Source organism: Castor canadensis, chromosome 17 (genome assembly GCF_047511655.1).
Source record: "Castor canadensis chromosome 17, mCasCan1.hap1v2, whole genome shotgun sequence".
NCBI classification, from domain to species: domain Eukaryota; kingdom Metazoa; phylum Chordata; class Mammalia; order Rodentia; family Castoridae; genus Castor; species Castor canadensis.
The window spans coordinates 49,603,864-49,627,359 of record NC_133402.1 but is presented as its reverse complement, the minus strand read 5'-3'; the positions used below and the strand labels follow the sequence as shown (position 1 = coordinate 49,627,359).

General features: G+C 53.4%; 4 protein-coding genes across 20 annotated transcripts in view; 1 reads left to right on the top strand and 3 right to left on the bottom strand.

The window, feature by feature from the left end:
• The window catches only part of Rnf123 (ring finger protein 123), a 34,320-nt gene extending 26,649 nt beyond the window's left edge, over positions 1-7,671 (bottom strand). Inside the window, exon 1 of one of the 6 annotated variants that reach the window (XM_074059647.1) lies at positions 7,568-7,671. The gene's annotated coding sequence lies outside the window, so the exon portion shown is untranslated. The other 5 variants (XM_074059649.1, XM_020173479.2, XM_020173477.2 and 2 more) reach the window with 5 other exon arrangements.
• Mst1 (macrophage stimulating 1) lies at positions 1,774-6,807 on the top strand. Of its 8 annotated transcripts, none has more exons than XM_074059655.1 (18): positions 1,774-2,006; positions 2,907-3,054; positions 3,123-3,235; positions 3,320-3,434; positions 3,513-3,649; positions 3,730-3,852; positions 3,952-4,076; positions 4,284-4,441; positions 4,615-4,745; positions 4,847-4,949; positions 5,056-5,192; positions 5,283-5,318; positions 5,401-5,521; positions 5,687-5,764; positions 5,909-6,055; positions 6,137-6,243; positions 6,342-6,481; positions 6,575-6,807. In XM_074059655.1, exons 1-18 carry the CDS (start codon positions 1,913-1,915, stop codon positions 6,734-6,736), a joined length of 2,175 nt encoding a protein of 724 aa, XP_073915756.1. In that variant the 5' UTR covers positions 1,774-1,912; the 3' UTR covers positions 6,737-6,807. The 8 variants fall into 8 exon arrangements, with proteins under 8 accessions (XP_073915756.1, XP_073915755.1, XP_073915754.1 ...); XM_020173491.2 differs by having other exon boundaries at positions 1,864-2,006; positions 3,730-3,850; positions 3,946-4,064; positions 4,276-4,441; XM_020173492.2 differs by having other exon boundaries at positions 1,864-2,006; positions 3,730-3,850; positions 3,946-4,064; positions 4,249-4,441.
• On the bottom strand, positions 4,336-15,976 carry Apeh (acylaminoacyl-peptide hydrolase). 3 transcript variants are annotated; one of them, XM_074059657.1, is made up of 22 exons: positions 15,869-15,976; positions 15,661-15,793; positions 14,998-15,124; positions 14,522-14,615; positions 14,347-14,422; positions 14,096-14,259; positions 13,798-13,935; positions 13,611-13,702; positions 13,494-13,534; positions 13,287-13,408; positions 12,631-12,691; positions 11,627-11,724; positions 10,979-11,030; positions 10,087-10,175; positions 9,517-9,655; positions 8,881-8,964; positions 8,719-8,799; positions 8,273-8,361; positions 7,974-8,164; positions 7,766-7,868; positions 7,568-7,674; positions 4,336-4,475 (listed from the first exon to the last, which is right to left on the bottom strand). In XM_074059657.1, exons 1-22 carry the CDS (start codon positions 15,878-15,880, stop codon positions 4,406-4,408), a joined length of 2,163 nt encoding a protein of 720 aa, XP_073915758.1. In that variant the 5' UTR covers positions 15,881-15,976; the 3' UTR covers positions 4,336-4,405. The 3 variants fall into 3 exon arrangements, with proteins under 3 accessions (XP_073915758.1, XP_020029073.1, XP_020029072.1); XM_020173484.2 differs by lacking the exon at positions 4,336-4,475 and adding an exon at positions 6,619-6,756; XM_020173483.2 differs by lacking the exon at positions 4,336-4,475 and adding an exon at positions 7,214-7,479.
• Positions 15,977-17,389: 1,413 nt separating this feature from the next.
• The window catches only part of Bsn (bassoon presynaptic cytomatrix protein), an 86,872-nt gene continuing 80,765 nt past the window's right edge, over positions 17,390-23,496 (bottom strand). For 2 of the 3 annotated variants that reach the window (XM_074059644.1, XM_074059646.1), the window contains 4 exons: positions 23,086-23,217; positions 22,782-22,836; positions 22,321-22,412; positions 17,390-21,215 (listed from right to left, as the gene is read on the bottom strand). In XM_074059644.1, the coding sequence (XP_073915745.1) occupies positions 22,796-22,836; positions 23,086-23,217 (173 nt within the window). In that variant the 3' untranslated portion in view covers positions 17,390-21,215; positions 22,321-22,412; positions 22,782-22,795. Of the gene's footprint in view, positions 21,216-22,320; positions 22,490-22,781; positions 22,837-23,085; positions 23,218-23,496 lie in introns of all 3 variants that reach the window. The other variant, XM_074059645.1, reaches the window with a different exon arrangement.

The following is a 23,496-nucleotide window of genomic DNA, read 5'->3' as shown; positions in this document are numbered from 1 at the left end:
TTTCTCCAAGTGCAGACCATGACCAGTCTGGCCATCTTCAGCCACAAATCCTACAAAGTTGAGTCTTCTTACCTTTCCCCCAGTTTCCTCCCTTCTTGTTCACAGTCCCACAAGTTTTCTTGTTCCCACTCATACATATGACCTTCTACTCCACTGGCCTTCCTACTGTTGTCTATCCCTCACATAGCATGCTGAGGTTGCAGCTGCTCCAGAACCTACACCACGTCCCTGGGGCTGGCTTCACTATGGATAACAATGCAGTCTGCAGCAGCCACATGTGGTTGTTTAAATTTGAATTTTTTTTTAATTTAAAGCTTAGTCTCTCAATTACAGTATCCACATTTCAAGAGTTCAATGACCACATGTGGATGTACCCCACTGGACGGAACATCACAGAACGCTCTATTAGACAGCAGCTGGCTAGAGCTTGGTCCTCCAGCACTACCTTAGCCAGTACTCCCTTCTCTGCAGGCCACTCTTATCTCCCCCAAACAGGCCCTCTGCTCCCGCCACATGGTTGCTTGCCTGCAACCATGATGATTGCCCTGCCTTGCTACCCACCACGGGCCCTCAGTGGGCATCCGTGATCGGTGCCCCTAACATCCGAGCAATTTCAGGGCTGATTAGACGCAGTCATTCAAACCTGGAAGCAAACCTTCCAGAAGCCCACACCAGGTGTCAAGCGTTGAGGATTTAAAGACACGGAACCGGCCCCTGCCCAAGGGGCTCCCTGCCACAGTTATCCTGCCCAGCCCTCCCGAGGGATCCAGGCTCAGAACCGAACCGATTCCGTCTCGGGAGTCCAAGGACGCCGAGGGCAGCGCACGACTCCCCCAAGTCGCCCCCGCCTTGCCCCAAGCTACAGAGGACCTGTCAGGCCAGCTCCTGCGGGAGTCCTACACTACAGGCCGCAACCTCCCTTTCCCTGTGCCGGATACTATCACTCTGGACCGGCCGGGGCCTCAAAGGGAGCCATCGAGACCCACCCGGCCCAGAGTCCGACAACCCCTCACTCACCCCCGGCCTTGGCCGCCGCGGCCGGCTCACAACATCCGCCCAGCCTCTGCACTACGGCACCCGTCCAGGGCCAAACCGCGCGCCCGCTCGCGCGCTGCGCCTCTAGCTGCGCACGCGCACATGCATACGCACCGTCCAGCGAGGCCGCGGTCTCCCACCAAGTTTTTCTCTGCCTTTGATTAGCCTGAAATCCCAACTACCTGTGACCACCCTCCCCGCCAGGGGCCTTCCTAACTCGGCTGTGAACGGAGGCGATATCCTAACCAAGATTCCTAGGTCACCAGTTTCTACTCCTACCTCGCTTGGAGGCCTCACCTGGTGTCGCCTAGGATGGCTTGAAAGGCTCGTGCTGTGGTTCTTGATATCTGCCACCCTTACACCTATTTAGCTCCAGCAGGTAGCCTTGCTCACCTTCCCTGGGATGACACTTCTGGCAGATGGGGAGCTTCCTAGGCTCTGCTGCCAGAGGCGTGGTCGGACCTGCCCACAGCTGGAGCCCAATAGATAATGCAGGAAAAGGTGGAGGTAGGGTTGGGGCAGGGGAGGTAATAGTCCCTACTTTCCAGGGAGAAAGTGAAATTCAGAAAAGCCTACCACCCAGGGACTGGAACTCTTTGGCAACTGCCACAATGCTCTTGAGTAGTCTAAACTGCATGGAGCCTTCACCCCCACCCCAGGGAGTTCATACAGAACCTTCCTAACCCATGCCCACTATATAGGGAGGCCTCTCAGGGGTCTAGTTGTACCAGGATGAGAACCCTTGCATTTGACCTATAGGGCCTGCGGCTTGACCTCACTTGGCTCCTGTTACCAGGTCTCAAGGTCAGGTGCCTCAAGTGGGGGTGTGGAGCCAGAGCCACCCAATCCTGTAGGGGGAGGTTTCACAACTTCCTGGATGGGGCTGTGGTGGGTCACAGTGCAGCCTCCAGCCAGGAGAATGGGGTGGCTCCCACTCATGCTGCTTCTGGTGCAGTGCTCAGTGGCCCTTGGTGAGTGCCCCCCACCGTGATCCCCATCTGCCTTCAGGAGCAGGTTAGTCCCCAAGTCCATGCTACTGTTCTTTATTTTCTCTTGCAGTACTGGGGCTTGAACTCAGGGCCTACATCTTGAGCCACTCCACCAGCCCCCTTTTTTTGTACGTGTTGGGTTTTTTTGTTTTTTTTTTTTGAGATAGGAGCTCATAAACTAATTGCCCAGGCTGGCTTCAAACCTTGATCGTCCTGATCTTTGCCTCCTGAGTAGCTCAGTTTAAGGCACCTGAGTAGAATTAGCCCACAGGCACTGGGCTAATGCTACTATTCTTGCCAGGAGCTCATTTTCCTACTGGGCAGGGAGCATTGACCTTGTCCTCTTCAGCAGAGCTGGGGAGCCTTGGTAATATGGATAGAAAGGTAGATAGATACATACACACTGCCTACTCAGGCCTACATAGCACATTTGCTGTGGTGTTGAGGCAATGTTGGGACCACACAGATGCACAGACACCAGTGATTCCTTGTGAGCCTGATCTGTCTAACTTAGTATATGCCTTCATGTTGCTGAAAGCCCAGACTTGGGAGCCAGAATGCCTAGACTGAGTTCCTCCCTGGATAGTATAGTGCCTCTGAGCCTAAGCATTCTCACTTAGGCTCAGAGTGAGATGGGGCAAGGTCACCTACAGTTTTCATGGAGTGTGTTAAACCTGTGCCCAGTGCCTGGCCTACTAAACAGAGGTACTAATGAAAACCATCTTGTCTGGACCTGCTTCCCCCACCCTATGCAGGGAGGCTAGGTTGGTCCTTGAAAGTACACACCAGGCCCATCCCAGAGGCCTTGTATCTAATCCCTGAATGACATGCCAATATACGTGAACTGACGTGCATATCCACTTGCCCTGTGTCACCCCACAGGGCAGCGCTCTCCATTGAATGACTTCCAGCTGCTTCAGGACACACAGCTGCAGAATCTGCTACATGCAGTGGTGGCTGGACCTTGGCGGGAGGATGTGGCAGATGCTGAAGAATGTGCTAGGTTCTGTGGGTCCCTTCTGGACTGCCGGTGAGTGGCCAAGATGACTGGAAGTATGGAAACCTGGGACACTGAGTAACCCTGTGCTTTCTCAACAGGGCCTTCCATTACAATAGGAGTAGCCACAGTTGCCAGCTGCTGCCATGGACCCAGAACTCATCCCACACACAGCTGCACTATTCTAAGGGCTGTGACCTATTCCAGAAGAAAGGCAAGTGGCTTTGGGGAGGAGGAAAGTAGGTGATAGGGGACCTGGGACCTCAGTCCCTGTAGAACTTTCCTCTGTTGCTTCCAGACTATGTTCGGACCTGCATTATGGACAATGGGGTCAGGTACCGGGGCACTGTAGCCATGACAGAAGATGGGCTGCCCTGCCAAGGCTGGAACTACAAGTTTCCCAATGACCACAAGTGAGACAAACACCTTCCCTCCATCCCTAGCTTCAGAATTCTCCCAGCATGCACTGTACTGATGCTCTCTGCCTACAGCTATATACCCACACTTCAGAATGGCTTGGAAGAGAACTTTTGCCGCAACCCTGATGGGTACCTGGGAGGTCCCTGGTGCTACACGACAAACCGTACTGTGCGCTTCCAGAGCTGTGGCATCAAGTCCTGCCAGGATGGTAAGTAGCACCAGGTCAAGTTTGGGGACGGAGGGATAGGCTCACTCCAGTCCAGGAACTCATTGGTTTTCTGTCTCCAGCTGCTTGTATTTGGTGCAATGGCGAGGATTATCGTGGTGCGGTAGACCGCACAGAGTCGGGACGTGAGTGCCAGCGCTGGGACCTGCAGCACCCTCACTCGCACCCCTTCCAGCCTGACAAGTATGCACCCTGGGGGCCGGGCTAGGGGAGGGTTCAGGCCTACAGGGATGGGGCCAGAGTCCCAGGTCTTGTTCATGCCCAGGTACCGCCCCTAGGTTCCCGGACCGAGGTCTGGATGATAACTATTGCCGGAATCCTGACGGATCTGAGCGGCCCTGGTGCTACACCACAGACCCACAGCTCAAGAGAGAATTCTGTGACCTCCCGCGTTGCGGTAGGCCGGGGGGTGGGGCCAGGGCCAGGGAAGGCAACCGGAAATTTTTGGTGGCTTGACTGGGGAGGGACAAGAGGGACTAGCATGACCAGACGGTAGGTTGAAAGCAAACTGGATTGTGTACCCAAGACGCACATGAGGCAAGCCCAGCCCCACCCCAGCTCCGATTCCAGCTTCCAGTCAGGTTCCAACCTGCCTTGGTCCATCCGAGGGCCCGAGACACAACCGCGAGAGGCCACGACTTTCAACTGCTTCCGCGGGAAAGGCCAGGGTTACCGGGGCACAGCCAACACCACCACTGCCGGTGTGCCTTGCCAGCGTTGGGATGCTCAGAGCCCGCATCAGCACCACTTTGCACCGGAGAAATACGCGTGCAAGTAAGGTGACAAGCAGGAACTGAAGGGCGTACTCCTATGGGCGGGAGTTGAAAGGTGGTCCTGTAGTGGGGCTTGAAGAAAGGCGGGGCCTGGAGTGGGGCTAAAGGCCCAGTCTGAAGCTGGCTGCCAGATTTGGTGGAACCTGGCCACCACTGAGGTGAGTGCCCGCTCAGGGACCTTCGGGAGAATTTCTGTCGGAACCCCGATGACTCAGAAGCACCCTGGTGCTTCACATCCCTTCCTGGTATACGCATGGCCTTCTGCTACCAGATCAAGCGCTGCACGGACGAAGTGCCCCCAGAGGGTGAGGCTGGAGCAAGGGATACAGAGCTGGGACTGGAAGCCCCGAGCCTGAGGGCCAGGGCAAGGACTGGGACTGACGCTGCTTTTGTCCGCCCACCGCAGACTGCTACCACGGTACAGGGGAGCAGTACCGCGGCTTGGTCAACAAGACCCGCAAGGGCATCCCCTGCCAGCATTGGTCTGCAGAGACACCGCACAAGCCTCAGTGAGTCCTTGGGCGTACCCAACCCGGACTGGGCCCTAATCCTAGGGCAACGTGCTTTGGAAAGGGTTTGGAACAGCCCTATAATTTTGTTTCCCTTCCCTGCTAGGTTCACACCCACCTCAGCTCCACAGGCGCAACTAGAGGAAAACTTCTGTAGGAACCCAGATGGGGATAACCATGGGCCATGGTGCTACACTACAGACCCAAGGACCCTGTTTGACTACTGTGCCCTGCGAAGCTGCAGTGAGTACTGATGACACTTCCCCTTGACTATGCCTCAGCTCCCACCTCCAAAGACTGGCTTCCTTAACCTGGGTCAACTTGGTCTTTCAGATGATGACCAGCTGCCATCCATCCTGAACCCCCCAGGTGCAGTCTTTGGTCAGCTGTGGGTGGAGACCCCGTACATCCCAACTCCACCCAGGAGGGTTTCATCCTGTCCATCCCCCAGACCAGGTGCAGTTTGTGAAGTGTGGGAAGAGGGTGGACAGGCTGGACAAGCAGCGCTCCAGGATGCGTGTGGTGGGGGGCCAACCAGGGAACTCACCCTGGACAGTCAGCTTGCGCAATCGGTGAGGCACAAGTGTCTGTCTCCCCAAGAGAGGAGCTAAGGCTCTGTCCTCCATGATCATGCCTATAAGGAGTGTCCCTGACCACAGAGGTCCTTGCCAGATGTTGGCAGGTCCAGCACATGTCCCAGGACTCACTGTTCCTTCTCCTAATCCCCATTCCTCCAGGCAGAGCCAACATTTCTGTGGGGGGTCCCTAGTGAAGGAGCAGTGGGTACTGACTGCCCGGCAATGCTTCTCCTCTTGGTGAGCCTCCCTTCAGTTTGGAGACCCTTCCCACCCCCTTGGTTTCATCCTCCTCCCAGCTCACTTTATCCAGCCAAGCCAACAAGTGAGCCATTGGGTAGCGGACTGGGAGTTAAAGATGACCTAGCAGAGCTTCTCTCCTAGCAGTGAACCTCTCATGGGATATGAAGTATGGTTGGGCACCCTGTTCCAGAACCCACGGCCTGGGGAACCAGACCTGCAGCGGGTCCCAGTGACCAAGATGGTGTGCGGGCCTTCAGATTCCCAGCTTGTCCTGCTCAAGCTGGAGAGGTATGTGGACAAGTTTAGAGGGTGTGAGGTGGGGCTGGGCCTTGTAGTCTCAAGCCCTCAGTGCCCTTATTCCTGGTAAAGATCTGTGACCCTGAACCAGCGAGTGGCTCTGATTTGCCTGCCCCCTGAGCGGTATGTGGTGCCTCCGGGGACCAAGTGTGAGATCGCAGGCTGGGGTGAGACCAAAGGTAAGAGCACAGTGCCCAGGCATGGACTGCTCCTGGTCAGGTGGTAGAGCCCTAGATCCTGCACAGGGACCCTCTCCTCACCATTCTCCTCACTGTAGGTCCAAGTGATGAAACAGTGCTCCACGTCGCCTCGCTGAATGTCATCTCTAACCAGGAATGTAATAAAAAGTACCAAGGACAAGTACAGGAGAGTGAGATGTGCACTGAGGGATTGTTGGTTCCTAGAGGGGCCTGTGAGGTCAGTGGCAGGGTTTTTGGGCCAGCATGGGGCTGGAAATGTACTACTTTATCAGCAAGGACCAAAGCCCTCACCAGTTTTCCCACCTGCCAGGGTGACTACGGGGGCCCACTCGCCTGCTTTACAAATGACTGCTGGGTCCTGGAGGGAATTATATTCCCCAGCCGAGTGTGTGCACGGCCCCTCTGGCCAGCCATCTTCAAGCGTGTGTCTGTGTTTGTGGACTGGATTCATAAGATCACGCACATGGAATAAGCTTGGCCTTGACCACTTGCCTTGGGGAGAACAAAACTTCCTGTCAGACATAAAACCACCTTTCCTCTTTATGCCTGTACACAGTGCTTCTTAGCCTCTAATGCTAGTGAATGAGTTGCTGACTCCTTGCAAGGGCCTGGGTGTCTTAAGCCCAGCACACTCTGGGCTGGGTGGTCGGACCCTAGAACTACCTTATCCTGTGAGTGCTGTAGAAGGGCAAAACCTCACTCATCCTCCAGAGGCCCTCCTGGAAGTATAAAAGTAGTGTAGAGCAGTTTCTAACCAAAGGCCCCCTAGCAGAGAGAGCTAGCCTGGTACAGAGTCCTAGTTGACCAGGACAGGCAGAGGCTGAACTTCTTACTAACCCCTCCCCACTGATACCAGAGGCAGGTGAAACCATTGTGGTTACCACATCCAAGGCCTAGGGTCTCTGGGGGATGGAGTGGGGGATGGCTTGGTACAAAGTACCAGCATGAATCAGGCTGTGTGTCCTCATTTATTATGACTATGTAGTCCACATTCCTCCGTCTACTCATACATGGAGTCCAGAGCCCAGGAAGTCTCTTGACTGCTTTGCCAGACCCTGGTACTCCCCAAGAGCCAAGTGTGACACAGGCTCACGCAGAATGGCAGGGCTTCAGCTGCTAAAGTGAGTGTGGAGCCAGAGTACAGCATTCATGAAGCTGTCTGATTCCACCTCCACCTCTGATAGTGCATGGGTGCTTTTGGGATAGAGCAGGAGCCTGTAGGGGTTGGGCAGCAACATTGAGGTTGGAGGGTCCTCCCCTGCTCACCTGCTCCCAGCTGCCAGGGCTATCCTGTGGCACTCACCGAACAGGCACATTCCGAGTTTTGAGAGCACGGTAATACTCCATACCCTGCTTGAAGGGTACACGCCGGTCCTCCTGACCTAGCATCAGTAACAGTGGTGTCTTTACCTGGGAGTGGGAGTGCAGAGGATGGTGGTGAACTGGGTCCTCTGTTCTGGATGGATGGGTAGCACACCAGGCAAGGAGGAGGGCTGGGTACCTGAGGGATGTACTTGATAGGTGACTTGTCCAGCATCTCTGCCCATACACTGAGGTCTGGCAGGCAGTCACTGCTATAAGGGAAGCCAGTCTCTACCACACACCTGCAAGAGACCAAGCCGATGCAGTCCCAGGAACTCTGGGACCTGCAGGGGCTCCATGGGAATATGGGATGGAAAGAAGGACAGGGACCTGCAGTGCACACTCACCAGTCAGGGATGTCAGTGGAGCCCATCATGGAGGCAATATTGATCACGGGGTTGCGTGCCACACAAGCACGGTAGGTCTCTGGGTACTGACCAATCAGATGGCACGAGAGGAACCCACCATGGGAACCACCCATAAGGGCCACACGGCCTGCATCAAAGTGCTCTTCCTGGAGCACCTGCTCCACTGCAAACTACAGGGCGAGGCAGAGAATGCTGCAGCTAGCTGCATGCCCAGCTAAATGGGGCCATGCCCCTGATTTCCACCCTCCAGTCTGTCCAGAAGCCTCACCCCCTGCTACCTGGACATCCTTCACATCCTGGTGGCCCACATTGCCTGGAAGGGAAAGGATGCTGTCCTGGCCAAAGCCCGTGGAGCCACGATAGTTCACTGAAGGTGAGGAACAGAGTCATCAGGCAACATTCTCAGCGCCCTGGACACTACTTTACACATTTACGAAGTGGGCCACAGACCATTACACCACAGACTGTCAAGTGGAAATAGCCAAAGATTTGAAGCTGCTACCCAGTGACCACAGCATCCTTTCCATGAAGTCCCAAACTAATCCACATTATCACCAGGCCGTGGAGAACCTGCCAGTGCAGTTCCTGGTAGTGGTCACTAGAGGAAGTAACCAAGTTACAGAAAGATCTGGAGACTAGGATGACACCCATGGGTTTATCCAAACCAGGACCACCCCACCACTTCACCAAATCCAAGTAGAACTACAGCTCCCTCCTTGCTCACCTAGTAGCACTGCAAAGCCCATCTTGCAAAGCATGGCTGGGAACAGCATCCAGGCAGCAACAAAGGATGAATGGGGCCCCCCTACAGACAGGAGCAGAGGGTTAAAGAGCCAGCTAAGAGGGGTGGTGGGAGGGCAAGGGGGGCTCTTAAGCAGATGCCTACCGTGGGGCATGACCACCATGGGCACCTGGGTCTTATCTGGAGGATTACTGGGCTGCAGAAGGATCGCTTCAAAGTCAAGGCCAGCTGCAGGGAGAGGGAAGCAGTCAGCAGGACCATGCGACTTCACATGGGCTTCCCCAGTCAAGGCCCCATCTATAGCTGCAGGTTTGGGGCTGACCTATGGAACATGACCTGGCCAGCCTAGACCACATCATGATACCCAGATCCCTGAGGCTTGTGCACCTACTGCCCTAGTCAGAGAGCCCCTCTAAAGGAACAGCATTCTGGATAAGGTGTGGTCACACAAGCCTTGTATGAGACCTCTCATACAAGGCCTGCCTCTCTCTCTCTCTTTTTTTTGGTAGCATTATTGGGGTTTTAACTCAGGACCATACTCCCAGGCCTGGGCCTTAATTTTCTCACCATGATGATTTGCCTGGTGGTACTCAGTGCTGATATCTAGAGCAGGCACTCAGATCCCTGGATGCTCTTCCCCATGACCATAATCCATAATTACAGAAAACCTCTTAGAAGAAATTTTAGGAAACACGGTATTTTCAGCCAAGAAGCAGACAGGGTCACTGAAAATGCTGGGAAACCTAGAGAAGATGTCCCTGTGCCCCTGGCCCAACTCACCATACTGTACATTCTCTTGCTCTGGGGGTGGCTGTAGCACCCGGATGTCCCAGTGAATATCAGGAATGGATTCAGCCTCCTCCAAGGACACCCATAACACTGATTGCTCCTTCCCTGCAGGAGGCAGGAATCCAACTTTCTGCCAAGAGGAAGGAAACTGTCACAGGTGGCCTGGCTACCTCCTTGTCCTTCTGCTTCTGTCCAAAGTGGGAAGTGGGCAGCTCTCACTAAGCTGCACCTTCTGCCCAACTCTAAAGAATACAGCATGGATTCTTGTTGAGTGCTATATACCAAGGTATTCACATTCACATATGACCCCTCTTCACCCACCCTCCTCAGCTTCCAGGTTCCACTGTTTGCCTGTCTGTGCTCTGTAATACCAGCAGTCTAGGCACTTCTGCAGACACCCTATTAAGGACAGAGCAGACTCTAGCCCATAGTTCTTCCCCATGAGTGCCAAACCCTGTGGGCCATACTGTGCTGGGTCTGTGTCTTAGCCCAGTTCCCTTGTCTGGGGTCTCTGCCTGCATAGAACCCCTACCTCCCAGCCGGGGACCCACCAATACTCACCAGGCTTGGAGGCAGGCTGGGTGTGGAAAACTGTGCCACCATGAGGTCCCTGTCAATTGTAAGCAGCTTCCAACTTCCACCTGACCCTCCTGGAGATAGCAGATACCACTAAGTACCTAGCAGGGACCACCACCTTCCCACCTGCTCTCTGTAGAGTCCCAGCTGGAGGCTGTCTAACCAGAGAAGCACCTCTCACAAACACCCAACTGCTCAGTCCATTGTTTATCCAGCAGACTCTGGCTATGCCCAGGAACGGCAGAACTGGAGACTCACCAGGTCACGATGGCACAATGACTGTAGTATGAAGGGGTGGCAGCTAGGCCCAGGGAGTTGGGTGTGTAAGGGAGTCTGGGTAGTGGGTCCAAGCAGATGCTTAAGCAGGACTGTGTGATGAGATGTAGGTTTGGAATAAAACTTTCATAGCTTTGTGAAGGAGCAGGTAGAGATAGAGCAGGTGGAAAACTCAAAGAGAATTTCAGGGCAGGCATCAGGTGTGAGTATGGGGAAGACAGGGTTTCTCTTGGGCCCTAAGGTGGCAGAGCTGCTTTTGCCTGGAATAGGGCACCTAAAGTTTGGGAAGAGAGATAATAACTCAGGACTAGACTGGTCTGTGGGGTTTAGCATAGGGGTGGAGCCATCCTGAGGCTGGGCCAGGACATACAAAGTTGAGTGCTGAAGGGCAGTGGAGCACAGGAGATGTTATGTGGTTGGGTCAGGGCCTTGCATGGGCAGGATCCTCAGGGGACTGTTAGTAAAGGCTGTGGAACAGTCACTGGTGAGAATGGCTGATACTGCCACTGCTGCCTCTCATATCAAGCTCTAGCCTCACTTCAGACCTGGCTGTCTGGCTCACCAGTTCTGCTCTTACCACTACTGCCCAAGCCTTGCTCACCAGGTGTAAGGGAGATCACACTGCCTGTCTGGGTGTCCACAGCAAACAGGTCCTAAAACAGAGGGAAGGTGTGTGCAGCACCATGTCCAACAGCCCTATGGGGTTGGACACCTCCCCTCTTGGGGACCCTGGGCCAGGCCAGCACTGTAGGCAGCTATGGGAATGGCTACTCAGTGCAGTATTGAGCAGCCTGAAGGCTTAGGTTCAAATCTCAGCCCCATCACAACCTACCAAGTGTCCCTGGAAAAGGCAAGGAATGCCAACGAGCCCCTTTTGAGTTAGTATGAGACTAAATGATATCACATCCAAAAAGGAGTGCCTGGCACACTGTGGTGCTCTCACCCCATCTCTGGGGAAAGGGCTCATCCTGTCTCCATCAGTTGCCCTTATAGAGTGTTCAGGGATCCATTCCAGAGGCAACCACCTTGTCCCCTGGCTGGAAAAAGGGACTAGGGCTCTGCTGTGGGGCACCAGGGCAGCTGGTCCCCTTAAGGAGAAGTGAGTCCAGGACAGGGCAAGCAGGACTTCAAGGGGCCAATGAGACCTTGGGGCTGGGTATTCTCCAAGGGCATGCACATATCTGTCCTAAGTCTCAGGCTCCTGGCAGTTGATCATGTGTTGCCTTTCAACAGAGTCAGAGGCCCTTACCTGTCGACTGCGTTGAGCTGAGTCGAAGACTACTCTCTGGCTGTCAGCCGACCAGCATCCCAGAGGCAGAAGGCTGCAGTAGATCCCAGAGAAGTTCTCTGCAAAGATGGGAAGGCTGGGACTGTGTCCAAAAGCAGAGGTTTTAAGGGGTCAAGTTTGTGAGGCAGGACCATCCACTCCCTCCACAGATGAAGAAATGAAAGGTCAGGGAGATCAAGGACACACAGCTAACTTGCACAGAGCTGAGATTCAGACTAAGTCCCCACCCCTACATCCCAAAGAAAAAACAAAGAATCTCAGTCTGTCTGTCTGTCTGTCTGTCTGTCTCTCTCTCTCTCTCCCCTCCCTCCCTTTTTTTCCCTTCTCCCTTTTGGTGCTGGGGATCTAACCCAGGTCCTTGTGCATGCTAAGCATGTGATCTACCACTGAACTACAGCCCCACTGTACTCCTGGAACTTTGTCCACTGACCTATCTGGGTGGCTTGAGAAAGCAAGAGACTTTCACCACTCATGTCCTTGGGATAGCCCAGGATCCCAAGCAGAGTTGTAAACACCTACAGTTGAAATAGGAACCTCTAGCCAAGAGCCGCTCTCCCAGAGGACAAGCTGATTTAGACAGGACAAAGGTTGCTAGGGGGGGAGTGAAGGGTAGGGTAACACCACAGACTAAGGCTCAGAACCTCTAAGTATAATATTCGAAACTAATACACTTTCTGACACCTACTGGAAGAGTAATGGTCTCAATCAGACATTGAAAAAATAAATCTAATTGTGAACTTCAGCACATGATTTAAATCATCTAAATTCCTAGCTAACTTGGGCTACCCTGATCTCAGCTTCAGCCTAGCCAACTATTTCCCACCAGAACTGTTCCCCATGGCCCATTAGGGAGTTAGGGTCCTCCTGGGTTCCCAGGATAGAAGAGCTGGGCACAGATAGAACAAACAGCAGGAACTCACAGAGCTGTAGACTCCACTGAATACCCCCAGCCAGGCACCTCTCACCTCCCAGCTGCCGAGGCACAATGTCCACCACCACTGAGGTGACCTTGGTATACCAGTCATACTGCAAGAGAATACAATAATCAGGCCCACCAGGGGACAGGTAATGTCCTCAAGGCACAGAGCTCTGCATCTATCCCCTCCAGGGACAGCTTTGGGTAGCCTCATGGGTGGGAAGGGGGACCTGAGATAAGTCTGATACATCTCCTTTAGGGGAACCTGTACCAAATGCCCAAAGAGGCCTCAGATAGGCATGTCCCTCTGATTTTCACCAGGGGTCCAGAGCTCTTCCTGGGCAGAGACTGGAACTGTATAATTCCCCACTATATCCTAGTTCCTTGCAGAGCCAGGATACTTACAGATGATAAAAAAAAAGGACAGAAACATCCTTATAGATGGAGGATGCTTTCAAGGTAGTGAGCCCTGATAGTGCAAAGCACTCTCTGTCAGCACACTCAGCCTCCAGGCCCTGCCCTGAGAAGACAGGCAGTATTCACACCACTGTAACAACCAGGACAGGAAGGCATCCACTGAGGGCCCACAGGGGGATGATGCTGGAATTCATCCACCAGCATCAGCATCAGCTCATCAGCTCTTACCCACAATCCCCTCTTCTTGCTGATGATCCCCCCCACCGCTCCCACCCACCTCCAGCTTACCAGGCACAGCTGGCTACACTGATGATGAGGGATCAGAGATGGGTACTGCAGGTAGACAATGCGACACTGATCTGGGCTCAGCCGGGGAGAAGAAATAGCCAGGGAGTCATCTGAGAGGAGTTCTGGGCCACAAAGAAATATGAGCATCATAAATATTGGCAGGGCTAATGTGTGTTAGCAAAGCACAGGTGGGTGCCAGCCACTTACCACACTTCCCCCCGATGAGGTCCACATAATACAGGGCTGACCTGGAATGGCCAGGGAGACAGTCAGCTTCATGGACAGCTGTGCTGTAGGCCTCCCTACCCTGCCCCACTTCCTCACCTGCGATTGGTGCAGAAGCGGATGCCTAACCTGAAGGGCTCATGCCACCAGCCCACAAACACTACACCTGTGTCTCCAGGGGCCCAGAAAGCCTGTAAATAAGACCACAGGGCATTATAAGCAAAGGGCACTAACTCATGCAAGGTACCCAGACTCCAGGAGGGACATAAGCCAAGTTTCTGCTGACCTGTCCAGGAGACATATTTTCAGGGACCCCTTCAAGCACTGAGATGTTGCCACTGTCGACATCCAGCACACAGAGCACAGGGATGCTTTTTGAAACCATGGTTTCTCCCCAGTCTTCATAAAATACAAACTGATCCCCCTAAGAACACAGGATACTCACTGTCCAGACTGTCTACAAGATCCTGCCCTGCCTCCTTGAAGGCAGTACCTCCCCAATTCTGAAAGGAAGAGGGTGGGAAGCACACTGAGCCCCAGGGCTGCCCTGCAAGGCCTTCATGGCCTAGCCACACCATGAGCACCTTGATGGCCTGGTCTGGCTTCTTCGGCCTGGCCATTTCATCATCACCAGCACTGATGTCCAAGGCTTTGGTCTGAAAGAAGGACTCAGCCTTGGGACGCTTCTTCTCTGCCACATATAACAAGTGTGTCTCCGAGTGTGACCAGGACAGGCAGCCAAAGCAGTCTGGGTGCAGGGAGGGCTGATCAGGGGGAGACAAGGGCTATGGCTGCCCTTCCTCCACCCTGCTTGCTCACGAACCAGATGTCTCACCATCCTCATAAACAGGCCCATGTTTCTCCAGTGCTGTCAGGTTGAAGCTCTTAAGTTTCCGATTCTTCTCCCAAACCTGAAAACATCTAGGCATCAGGCTGTCTGCCCCTCAACAGAACCTCATCTGTGGGGCTGAGCTCTTCATTGCCCACCCCCTTGTCCCATACAGACTCACCTCCAGAAACTGCTTCTCCTCCCCAGAGCCTGTGCCTCCAGCCTTACGCAGCACAGCTTTCAGGGTGCCCGAAGGAGATTCTCTGCTTAGCAACCTGAGGACATGGGGTGGCAAATCAGGATTATATCCACCCCAAAATAACCCTGTGCTTCCCCTTTACTGACCATAACTTCTTAGACAAAATCCCTCCACCCCCTGCAGCACCTCTAGCCCCACAATGGCCTTGCCTCTCTTGCCTGGGACTGGAATTCTACTCTCCCCACATTCCCAAGTCACTGTGGACTCTAGGCTGGGCCTGAGTTTGAAACAAGCCTTCAGTGCTTATCAGACCACATTACCAGAGACCAAATTAGCTCCCAAGGGTCGGTGCCTGGCTCCTGGCCTCCCTCTGGGCCCTACTTACATCTAGGCATATAATGGGCATTCATAAAAGGCTGGCATGGAAGATAGTTACAGGCTTCCTCCCTCAAACTTACTCCCCCCGAGTTTCCACACTGTTGCCTGCAGGCCCTGCAAACACCACTGAGTCTCCATCATGGAACACCAGGTACTGGCGGCAGAATCGGATGTTCTCCATGCGTTCCAGGTCCCTTTGGGTCCACTCTGCAAGGGGAGGCATGAGGCTGCTCAACTTGTCTTGGCCAGGAAGGGTCACTACCCCACCCCCACCTCCACACCAAGAAGGCCCAGGCCCACCTTTCCCAATCTGTCTCCAGACACCCTGAATGAAGCCTGGACAACACTTGACCAAACCCAAGTCCAGGCCTCCAGAACCTGAGCTGGCAGCCATTTGGGGAGAACTCATTACTGCCCCCAGCACCCACTCTGGGATCTTAAGGACAGCCTGTCATGCATGTAGGATGGAATGGTAGGGGAGAGCCCTATAAGGCACACACCTTGTTCCAGGGTCTCAATTCTACTCCAATACCCTCAACTCAAACACTCACGGACACTAACCGGTAATGCTTGCACAGCCCCTATATACCTGTGTGCAGGGAGCTGGGTGCAAGGGGTGCCCTCCAAGACCTGATTTCCACCACACACTCATGGCACTATCAAGCAGACAGCCTTCCACATTCCCAACCTCTTCACACGAGTGCACGGACCCGTCACCACCCAATTTTCCGCTGTCCACGCACCAGTGTGCACTGTCCGGTAGCGGCCCCCATACTGCGTGGTGACCTCGGGGCCCAGGCAGGCGGCGCTCAGCGTGGGCTGGCGGCTAAGGCCCCGGTATAGCGCCGCCGCCTCCTCGGGCTCGCTTAGCAGCACCTGCGCAGGAGACACACCAGGATCAGACTCGGCCCGGGTTGCACGGACCACAGGGGCCGCGGGCCGAGCCCTCACCTGACGCTCCATAGTCTCTGCAACACAGTCCTATGCCCCGGAAGTGAGCCTTAGGATGGGCGGAGCCTGGGGAGGCCCTGTCAATTTCCGCTATATCCGGGAGGCGACCTGGGAGGGAGGAGACTTTGACGAATGGGCAAGGACCGTTGAAAGCGGGCGGGGCCTTTGTAGTAAGAAGGCGGAGCCTGTGAGTCATAGAAAGGTGCGGGCTGGAACCTAGAGGAAAGGAGCTGGCCTTTTAGGTGTGGACTAGGCAAATGGAGGCGGGGTTTGTGGCTCAAGTCCCAGACCTGTTAACCGAGACAGGGAGGCAGTGGGATCGCCGAGGAGAGAAGGCCACCACGGAATATGGGAGCGGGTGTCCTGGAGTGGCGAGATCTATGAGGAGCGAAGTGGGTTAGGGGCTGGAGCCAGAGGCGAAAAAAGCGCGGTCGGACCTTAGTGATCCCCAGAGCATTCGGAGGGCGGGGCCTGAGAGGAACGTAGACCTATGAATGTTGGAGGATGAGGGGCGGGGAAACCCCGAGGACTCTGGATCTGGCAGGAGCTGCGGCCTGCATACGCGTGGGTCTTTTGCGGCTCTGTGACTGGCGGACTGGGGTCCCTCCCCATCTACTATGAGGCAGACATTCACCCTGCACTGGAGGGTCCGAGGCAGGTGGAAGGGAAAGGCGCAGGTCCCGGAGGGACCTTATGGCGTGGGGGCAAAGAGGGGTAGATGTTGAGTTTTCAGGGTGCTGTCTCGGCTTATCGGTCACCAGGACTACCCCGAGAGCTATCTGTCCCTGCAGCCCTCACCCGCCCTTCTCAGTGGCGCCTTGCTGGGGATCTTGAGCGGATTAGCCACAGCCCTCTTCCCCAGGAGCAGAGGTCAGACTCCACCCAGGACCAAAGAGCTTCCTGTGTGTGGAAAGAAGAGCCTGGGTAGGCGGGCCCCCTATGCACTTGGCACAGGACTGGTTTGGCTAAGGTGGCAATGGAGGGCAGGAGAGCCTGGGCAACACCAACCCAGAAGGATGCCCCTCCTTCCTATACCCTGCAGTCTGGCTCCCTGCACCCTGCCTTTGCCTTTGAGTGTTACCCATTTGAGGCAAAATTGATCTTATTTACCTGTGTTTTCAAATTTTCTAGTCACTCCTGATCATCTGGGGAAAGTCTGGCAGCCATGATTAGTTCTGGGATTGGAGTAGGCTGAGCAAGGCAGGCAGGTGTAAGGCTTATTGGCAGCACCTGCTCACCTGCCTCCTGGGAGCCAGGCCCCAAAAAGCTGTATGTGCGACATGGAAACCCATTATCTCAATAGCCTGTTCAGTGAACTGCTTGCCTCTGGTCTATGTTTGGGACCCATCTTTGTGGCAGGCCCATTGGCTTGGTGTGGACTCAGCCCCCAGTCATGCAGCACTTCTGAAATTTTGTCCTTTCATACTTTTCCTTTAATGGTGAACAAAATTGTCACAAATTTGGGGATTTACTCCTTTGACTAAGCCTTCTCACTTTAGAAACCAGTCCACAGACAATCTGTAGGTTGTTTATATCAAGTCCTTTTATTCTGATACCACAGAAATACCTTGTCACAATACAGGGGGAGGGACACTGAAGTACCACGAGTTCTCACAGAGCACAGGAGGACAGCACACAATTCACAAGGTCATGTGGAGGACTTGGTCATTGCACTTACAACTGTAAACTTGTTTGACTTTGTACAGCACTCTTCCCCTCAAGTAAAGGAGAGAGGAAAGAAAGGGAGGGAGGAGAGAAGGAAAAGCAAAAACAAGACATGGAAGCTAGAGGAGAAGGTGGTGAGTGGCCACCACTCTCCAGGATACTGCACTTGGAGAGAAGCCGATTTGACTGCAGAGGCTGAATGAGGCAGACACACACACACACACACACACACACACACACACACACACACACACATTCCCATGCATACACACACAATGTCATGACTTGCATGGCTCTCCAGTACCAACCCAATGCACATGACAGCAGGGCACTGGCACACAGGGAGACAGAGATGGCATCTCCAAGGAGTTTCATTTAATTAGGCCTGTCCCTCTGCCTCTGACTGAGTCCATGATTACAAGTATTTACAGCATGGGTAGGGTAAAGGAGAAGGGAAGTGCCCAGTAGGGCAGACTGCAATGTCATGGCAAAGGATCTGTTTGAAAAACTCTCCACAGGTTCTAGAAGACAGGCCAGAGTTGTTGCCCTTGCTGCTCTTTCATTATAGGCCTTGGGACTACCTGTTCTGCCAAAGGACTAAGAAGATGGTGGTAAGGGGAGGCTGTCACTATGAAATGAGTGCATGTGGGCCCTCAAGTAGGCATAGGAAAGTACCCTTGTTTATGATGCTAGGGAAAGGGAAATGGAAAAGTTCTGGGATGTACCCCAGAGACTTATTGCCCATTTGAAGGTGTACCTATTGCTCTCCGCTCCCAAGGCACCAAATGCTGGTCTGGTTTCATTGTCCCAAGAGTCACAGCTGTATCCACACAAGGGCCAGTCCACCCATGACCCAGAGACAGTCATCTTCACAGAGGGGCAGTGATGTGTCCTATGGGTACGGTGGGGGATGAGGAGAGACAGATGTCAGAAATTTCAAACTGAGAGGGTTTAGCCAGGAAGGAAATTTGCTGAAAAGTCAATACTTCAGAGCCTGAAGTGGATCCTGCCAGAGGTAGATCTGCTGACATCTCCCTGCATGTGCTCTGCAATTATTCCCATGACCTGACCATTAGTGGAAAGAGTTACTGCCTTAGTCTCTTAAGTATCCAGCCACTAGACACATCCCACATAAACATGGTCCTGGGGGACTAGAGTTATTAGATGATGGCCTCCCTCAGCCCTTTTTCAGATGGTCTCACACAGCTCAGGCCTGATCTCTGAGATGAGACAGCTGTTCCATAGCATGGAAAAGGCCAAATCCCAGGAGGCCAAGGGCCTTAGATTCAACACAGAGGTGGGCAGCTTCTTGACCCATCCAGGATCTTCCTCTAAAGGGGTGTGTAGGCCTTACAGGAAAGCATGAGAGATGTGAGCCCCTGAGAAATGCACGGTACAAGCCTGCCCCACTCCTGCCCCACTCAATGGAGGAAAAGCTAATGACAGTAGGATACTTGGGCTTCAGAAAAGACAGCAGACAGAGGAAGGCAGGTCCTGGGGACAGATGCAGAGAGGCCTATACAGGACCTTCCCTAAGTTTTGAGAAGCTTCCCAAGAAGCTCCCTTTGAACCATTGTTTATGTGAACAGTTCACCTGCTCCAGATGATATTTTTACCCAAAGGCCACAAGTACCCAAAGAGCAGCTCTTCTTGAGCACCCTTTGATCCTAGGATTCTAGCCTAGATTTCCTGGCTCACAGTCCTTTGAAACTTCTACTCACAAAAGAGAGTCATCAAGCAGGTCAGTTAGGACCTGGGGACTCCAGGGTACAGCCAGACTTTCTGCTCTTGGCCTCTGCCTCTCTGGCCATGGATGCAGCCCAGCTCTGCCCTTAGCAGTGCCCCACTGGGAAGAGACCGTCAGATTCCTCTAGTTCAAGGCTGAGTTAGGAGGGGAGAAAAACTTACACATAGAAATCCTACAGCAAGCTTTCTGAACATTCACACACATACATCCTGTGCAGGCTCCTATCATTGTGTCTACTCCGGGGTTTCATTTCTTCCTGCTGTCTTGGACACAGAAAACTGCAGAGTGTGTGGCCTCATATTGCCTGCCCCACAATCTGCCACACTCAGGCAACAATTCTGGCAGGTCTTCACTAGCTTGTGCAGAAGTCAGCTAGAAGTGCTCCTAAAGGAGAGGTTTGGAGGCAAAAAGAACTCCAAGCAAGAGGGTCAAGCATTTAAAATGGATGAAATCGTGCAAAGAGGCTGCGAGCTGTGCATGCTCCACTGCGGGACAGGCGGTGACTCACCTGGCAGCAGCAAGTCCTGCCACAGGTCAAACATGCCACAGACTGAGAATTTCACACACACAAGGTGGGAGCAGGGGCAGGTGGGGTGGTGATATATCTATCCAGTTTCTCAACTGCATGTTTGCAATTAATTCCTTATAAGTAACATGGAATTTATTAAATATTAACAGTTGTCTTTGAGGGTTTATATTTCATTGCATAGAAGGTTAGAGATGAGACTTGTGGCTGTGCCCAAGCTAAGGAAAGGGCTTTGGGGAGGAATGCCACCCATTCCACCAGGTGGACAGATGGTGCCAACTCCCCCATATAGGGCTCTGGGCCTTTCCCTTGGCTGACAGAATCCCTGGCCCCTCTGCTCTGAGCACACCCACTGGTGATGGCTTAAGAAGGACTAGAATTGCACAGTAAACAGAGGCGGGTTGAGGGGCCTCCCTAGACCTCGCCCTGGGGTTGTGCTCTTGGTGGCCTGCTGCCCACTATTGCTTCTAAGTCAACATTCTCCCTGTGTTGAGCAGGGGCAGAGCAGAGAGGAAACCAAACCATCAGTCACAAGGTGGTGGTAGAGGGGAGAGAATGGTGGGCAAAGAAAAGAGAGAAAGGGAGAAAAAGAAAAAAAAGAAAAATGTTTATGAGGTATACACATAAATCAAACTGGAATGATTAAGGCTGTTCTTGAAATCAAAAGAAATCCCCAGGTGTAAGGATGAGGAGCCGGCTGGTCAAGACAATGGCGGTACCGCTGGGATGCTCACGATGGCTGAGGGGATGGCTTTAAGATGATGGCTGGCGTGCCTAGCACACTGCCACCCATGGGCTGGGAGAAGCCTCAGCCAGTGCCCACGCTGCTTTTCGGTGCTATGGCCTCTTAGTTCAGCAATGAGACAGTGTTAGGTCCTAATGTTTATAAAGTTCTCCCAACCCCATGCTGGCCACATAGAGGTCTGCTTCAATGTCACCCAGAGGGCAGGGTGAAGGGGGCAGGACCCTGTGGCTACAGAGGGATCTGGGCCAGCTGGAATGTGAAGGAAATGGAGCCCAGGGCCCCCAGCCCTCAGTCAAAGCCCCTCTCCAAGGCTGTGGAAAAACTTCTGGCATCTCAGAGGGAGGGTAGTGTGTAACCAAACTCTGTGTATAACGCATTGGAAGCCTGGCTGGCCTGGCTGCAGAGAGGTGGCTGTGGGAACAACAGCAGCTGAGGAAGCAGGGTTCTGGAGAGGGCTCCTTCATTCCAACGACTGCTGGCCTGCAGAAGGTAGGGTCTCTGGAAAGACAGTCAAAGATCCCCTGGGCCAGTGGTCCCACTTTGTCCAGCAGATGCTTCACCCAGGCAGCTACTGTAAGAAAACATCCCATCCTCAACTGAGGCCTGCCCACTGCAGTCCACCTGGTGTGAATCTTTGGGCCAAGGGTTTGCCAGATTGTAGATGCTTGAAAAAAAGAAAAGGAGAAAGGAAGAGAGAGAAAAAAAAAAGAAAGGTTTTTGTCAAGAGTTGCCTCCCACCCTCACATCCTCTCAGAAACTGGCCACGTACCAATGGTAGGTTCCTCCTCACCCAAGGGATCCATACCACTAAGGGATGGAAAGATAGGTGCTTGGACAGATTTGAGGCCAGGAGGGACAGAAAGAAGAATCAAGTCTGCCAGGAAGAGACATAATTTTGTTTTTCTTTTGAGATGGGTTCTCACTGTGTTGCCCAGGCTCCCTCAAAGTGACCTTACTGCTTGCTGGGCCTGCCATAAACACCGCACACATGCCTCCATATTATTAATCCTAGAGTGGCAAAGGAGAAGGAGGAAAAGGACTCGGGGCTACGAGGTGATGAGAGGTGGTTTCTGGCTATTCACAGAGCAGCACCAACAGACAGGCTAACACTCCCACCTCCCCCAACCCAATCCTGGATAAGATACTTCCTCTTTCCTCTGCAGAAGCAGGGCCAAAACCAGGGTCAGAGTAGGCTCCAGGAGGTAGCATCCCATCCTGCCTTGACTATTGCAGCCCAGACAGAGCCAGGGTTCCCTCTTCTACTCTCTCTCTAGGCTGAAATAATCTGGGGCTGAGACTGCCTGGCCAATGACCCCGGTTTCCTCTATGTCCTTTCCGGTCTGCTTCTCTATACATTCTATGCTTTCATTTTGTGAGTTACCACCTCAGCCTACGAAGCCAACAGTGTCTTGTCTTCATGCCCGAAGTTGCTAAGCTCTGCAGGTTTGGGGACTCTAGCAAAGGCACCAGTACCAGGTGTCAGGGAAGGGACATGTCTCCCAGAGGATCCATGGGTCTCCCTGTCCTCCAATACAGCTTTGGACTCAGTGCCTAGCATATACATCATGGTTGATTTCAAGGCCCTTCCCCAAGGGTACTACCTGACTCATTTGCCACCATTTCAGTCAGCACACTGGCCCGGTCTCCCCAGGGGGCTGCTGGGCCCATCCCAGCTGAAGGAAGCACACCAGATCCTTTCTAGTTCACACTTAAAGGGACTGGGCCCTTCACACCCTCTTTGGCCTATCTGCCTTGGTCCTGACACTCACTGTTATACGCAGAGTCCAGAGCTGTGCCAGGCCTTTAACTCCAGAGATTTTTCCACAGCAATGATACCATCTCTCTTCACATCTTCAAGGGCCTGTGGAGCATTTACAGAGGAGGGTTGCATCAGAGGGCCCTACCTACAATCTAAGCCAGTCCAAAGCTATGAGAGTGCTGCAGAGAGATAAGGGATAGTAAGAAAGACAAAGGAACACTGGCCCTGGGCTTCCCTTTGCTGGGGACCTCTACTGAGTTGGCCTCATTTCAAAGCCTCTATGAACAGTATCTCTCTTCTTTTTCCTTTCCTTACCACACTCCCAGGAGAGCACAGTGAAGCTCTGGACACACCACCAACTGAAGACTATACTTATCCCAGAGGACCCACCCGTTAGGACTTAAGAGATCCCAGACCCTAGTAACTCAGGCTTTTCCTAGGACAGATCAGATACAGGCCACTTATACTCACCCTGCTGGGCATGGTCACCAGAATGAGGAAAATTTTTTGCCAAAAGCAGAGACAGCTATGACATAGAAAGAGGAAAGAGACATTAGGAATTGGGTCATACCTCTCTTAATCAAGGCCATTGGGTACAGTGAAGCCAAGCTCAGCCAGAGGGACAGAGACTGCCCAGAAAACCACTGACCAATAGCTTGTAGGCCATTTGGTTGACCTGTGCCTAGGTGCTAGCTTGGAACCATCTCACAGACCTGGCCTCCACCAGAGTAAGGCCCAGTCATCCAGCATGGACCTGACCTCAGGAAGTGCATACCTTCAGTCAGCTTGCCGGCTTGCTCTGCTGCCCCACCAGGGAGGATCTTGGACAGCATGCTCTCCCCTTCGGCACCTGGCTGGCCAGCAGGAGCCCCTGGTGTCCCTCCAGGCCTGGATCCAGCCTTCATACCTATGGAGAAAGAAACCACCATCATGAGTCATGCCTTGGCCTGACTGTTCAGGGCATAAAGGAAAGAGTAGCCATGAGGGACCCTGAACACAGGTAGTGAGAAGGCTAGAGGAATAAAAGTAAGAATAGGAAGAGAAGGTGTGGGAGGAAGCAGGATAAAAGGAGGTTGAGAAAGGATAAAGTGAAGAAAAGGCAGAGGAGGATGAGAAGGTAGAGAAGAAGAGGAAAGAGATGGAAGGAGAGAGTAGAAGCCATGTTCCTGGCCCTGTGCTCACCAGT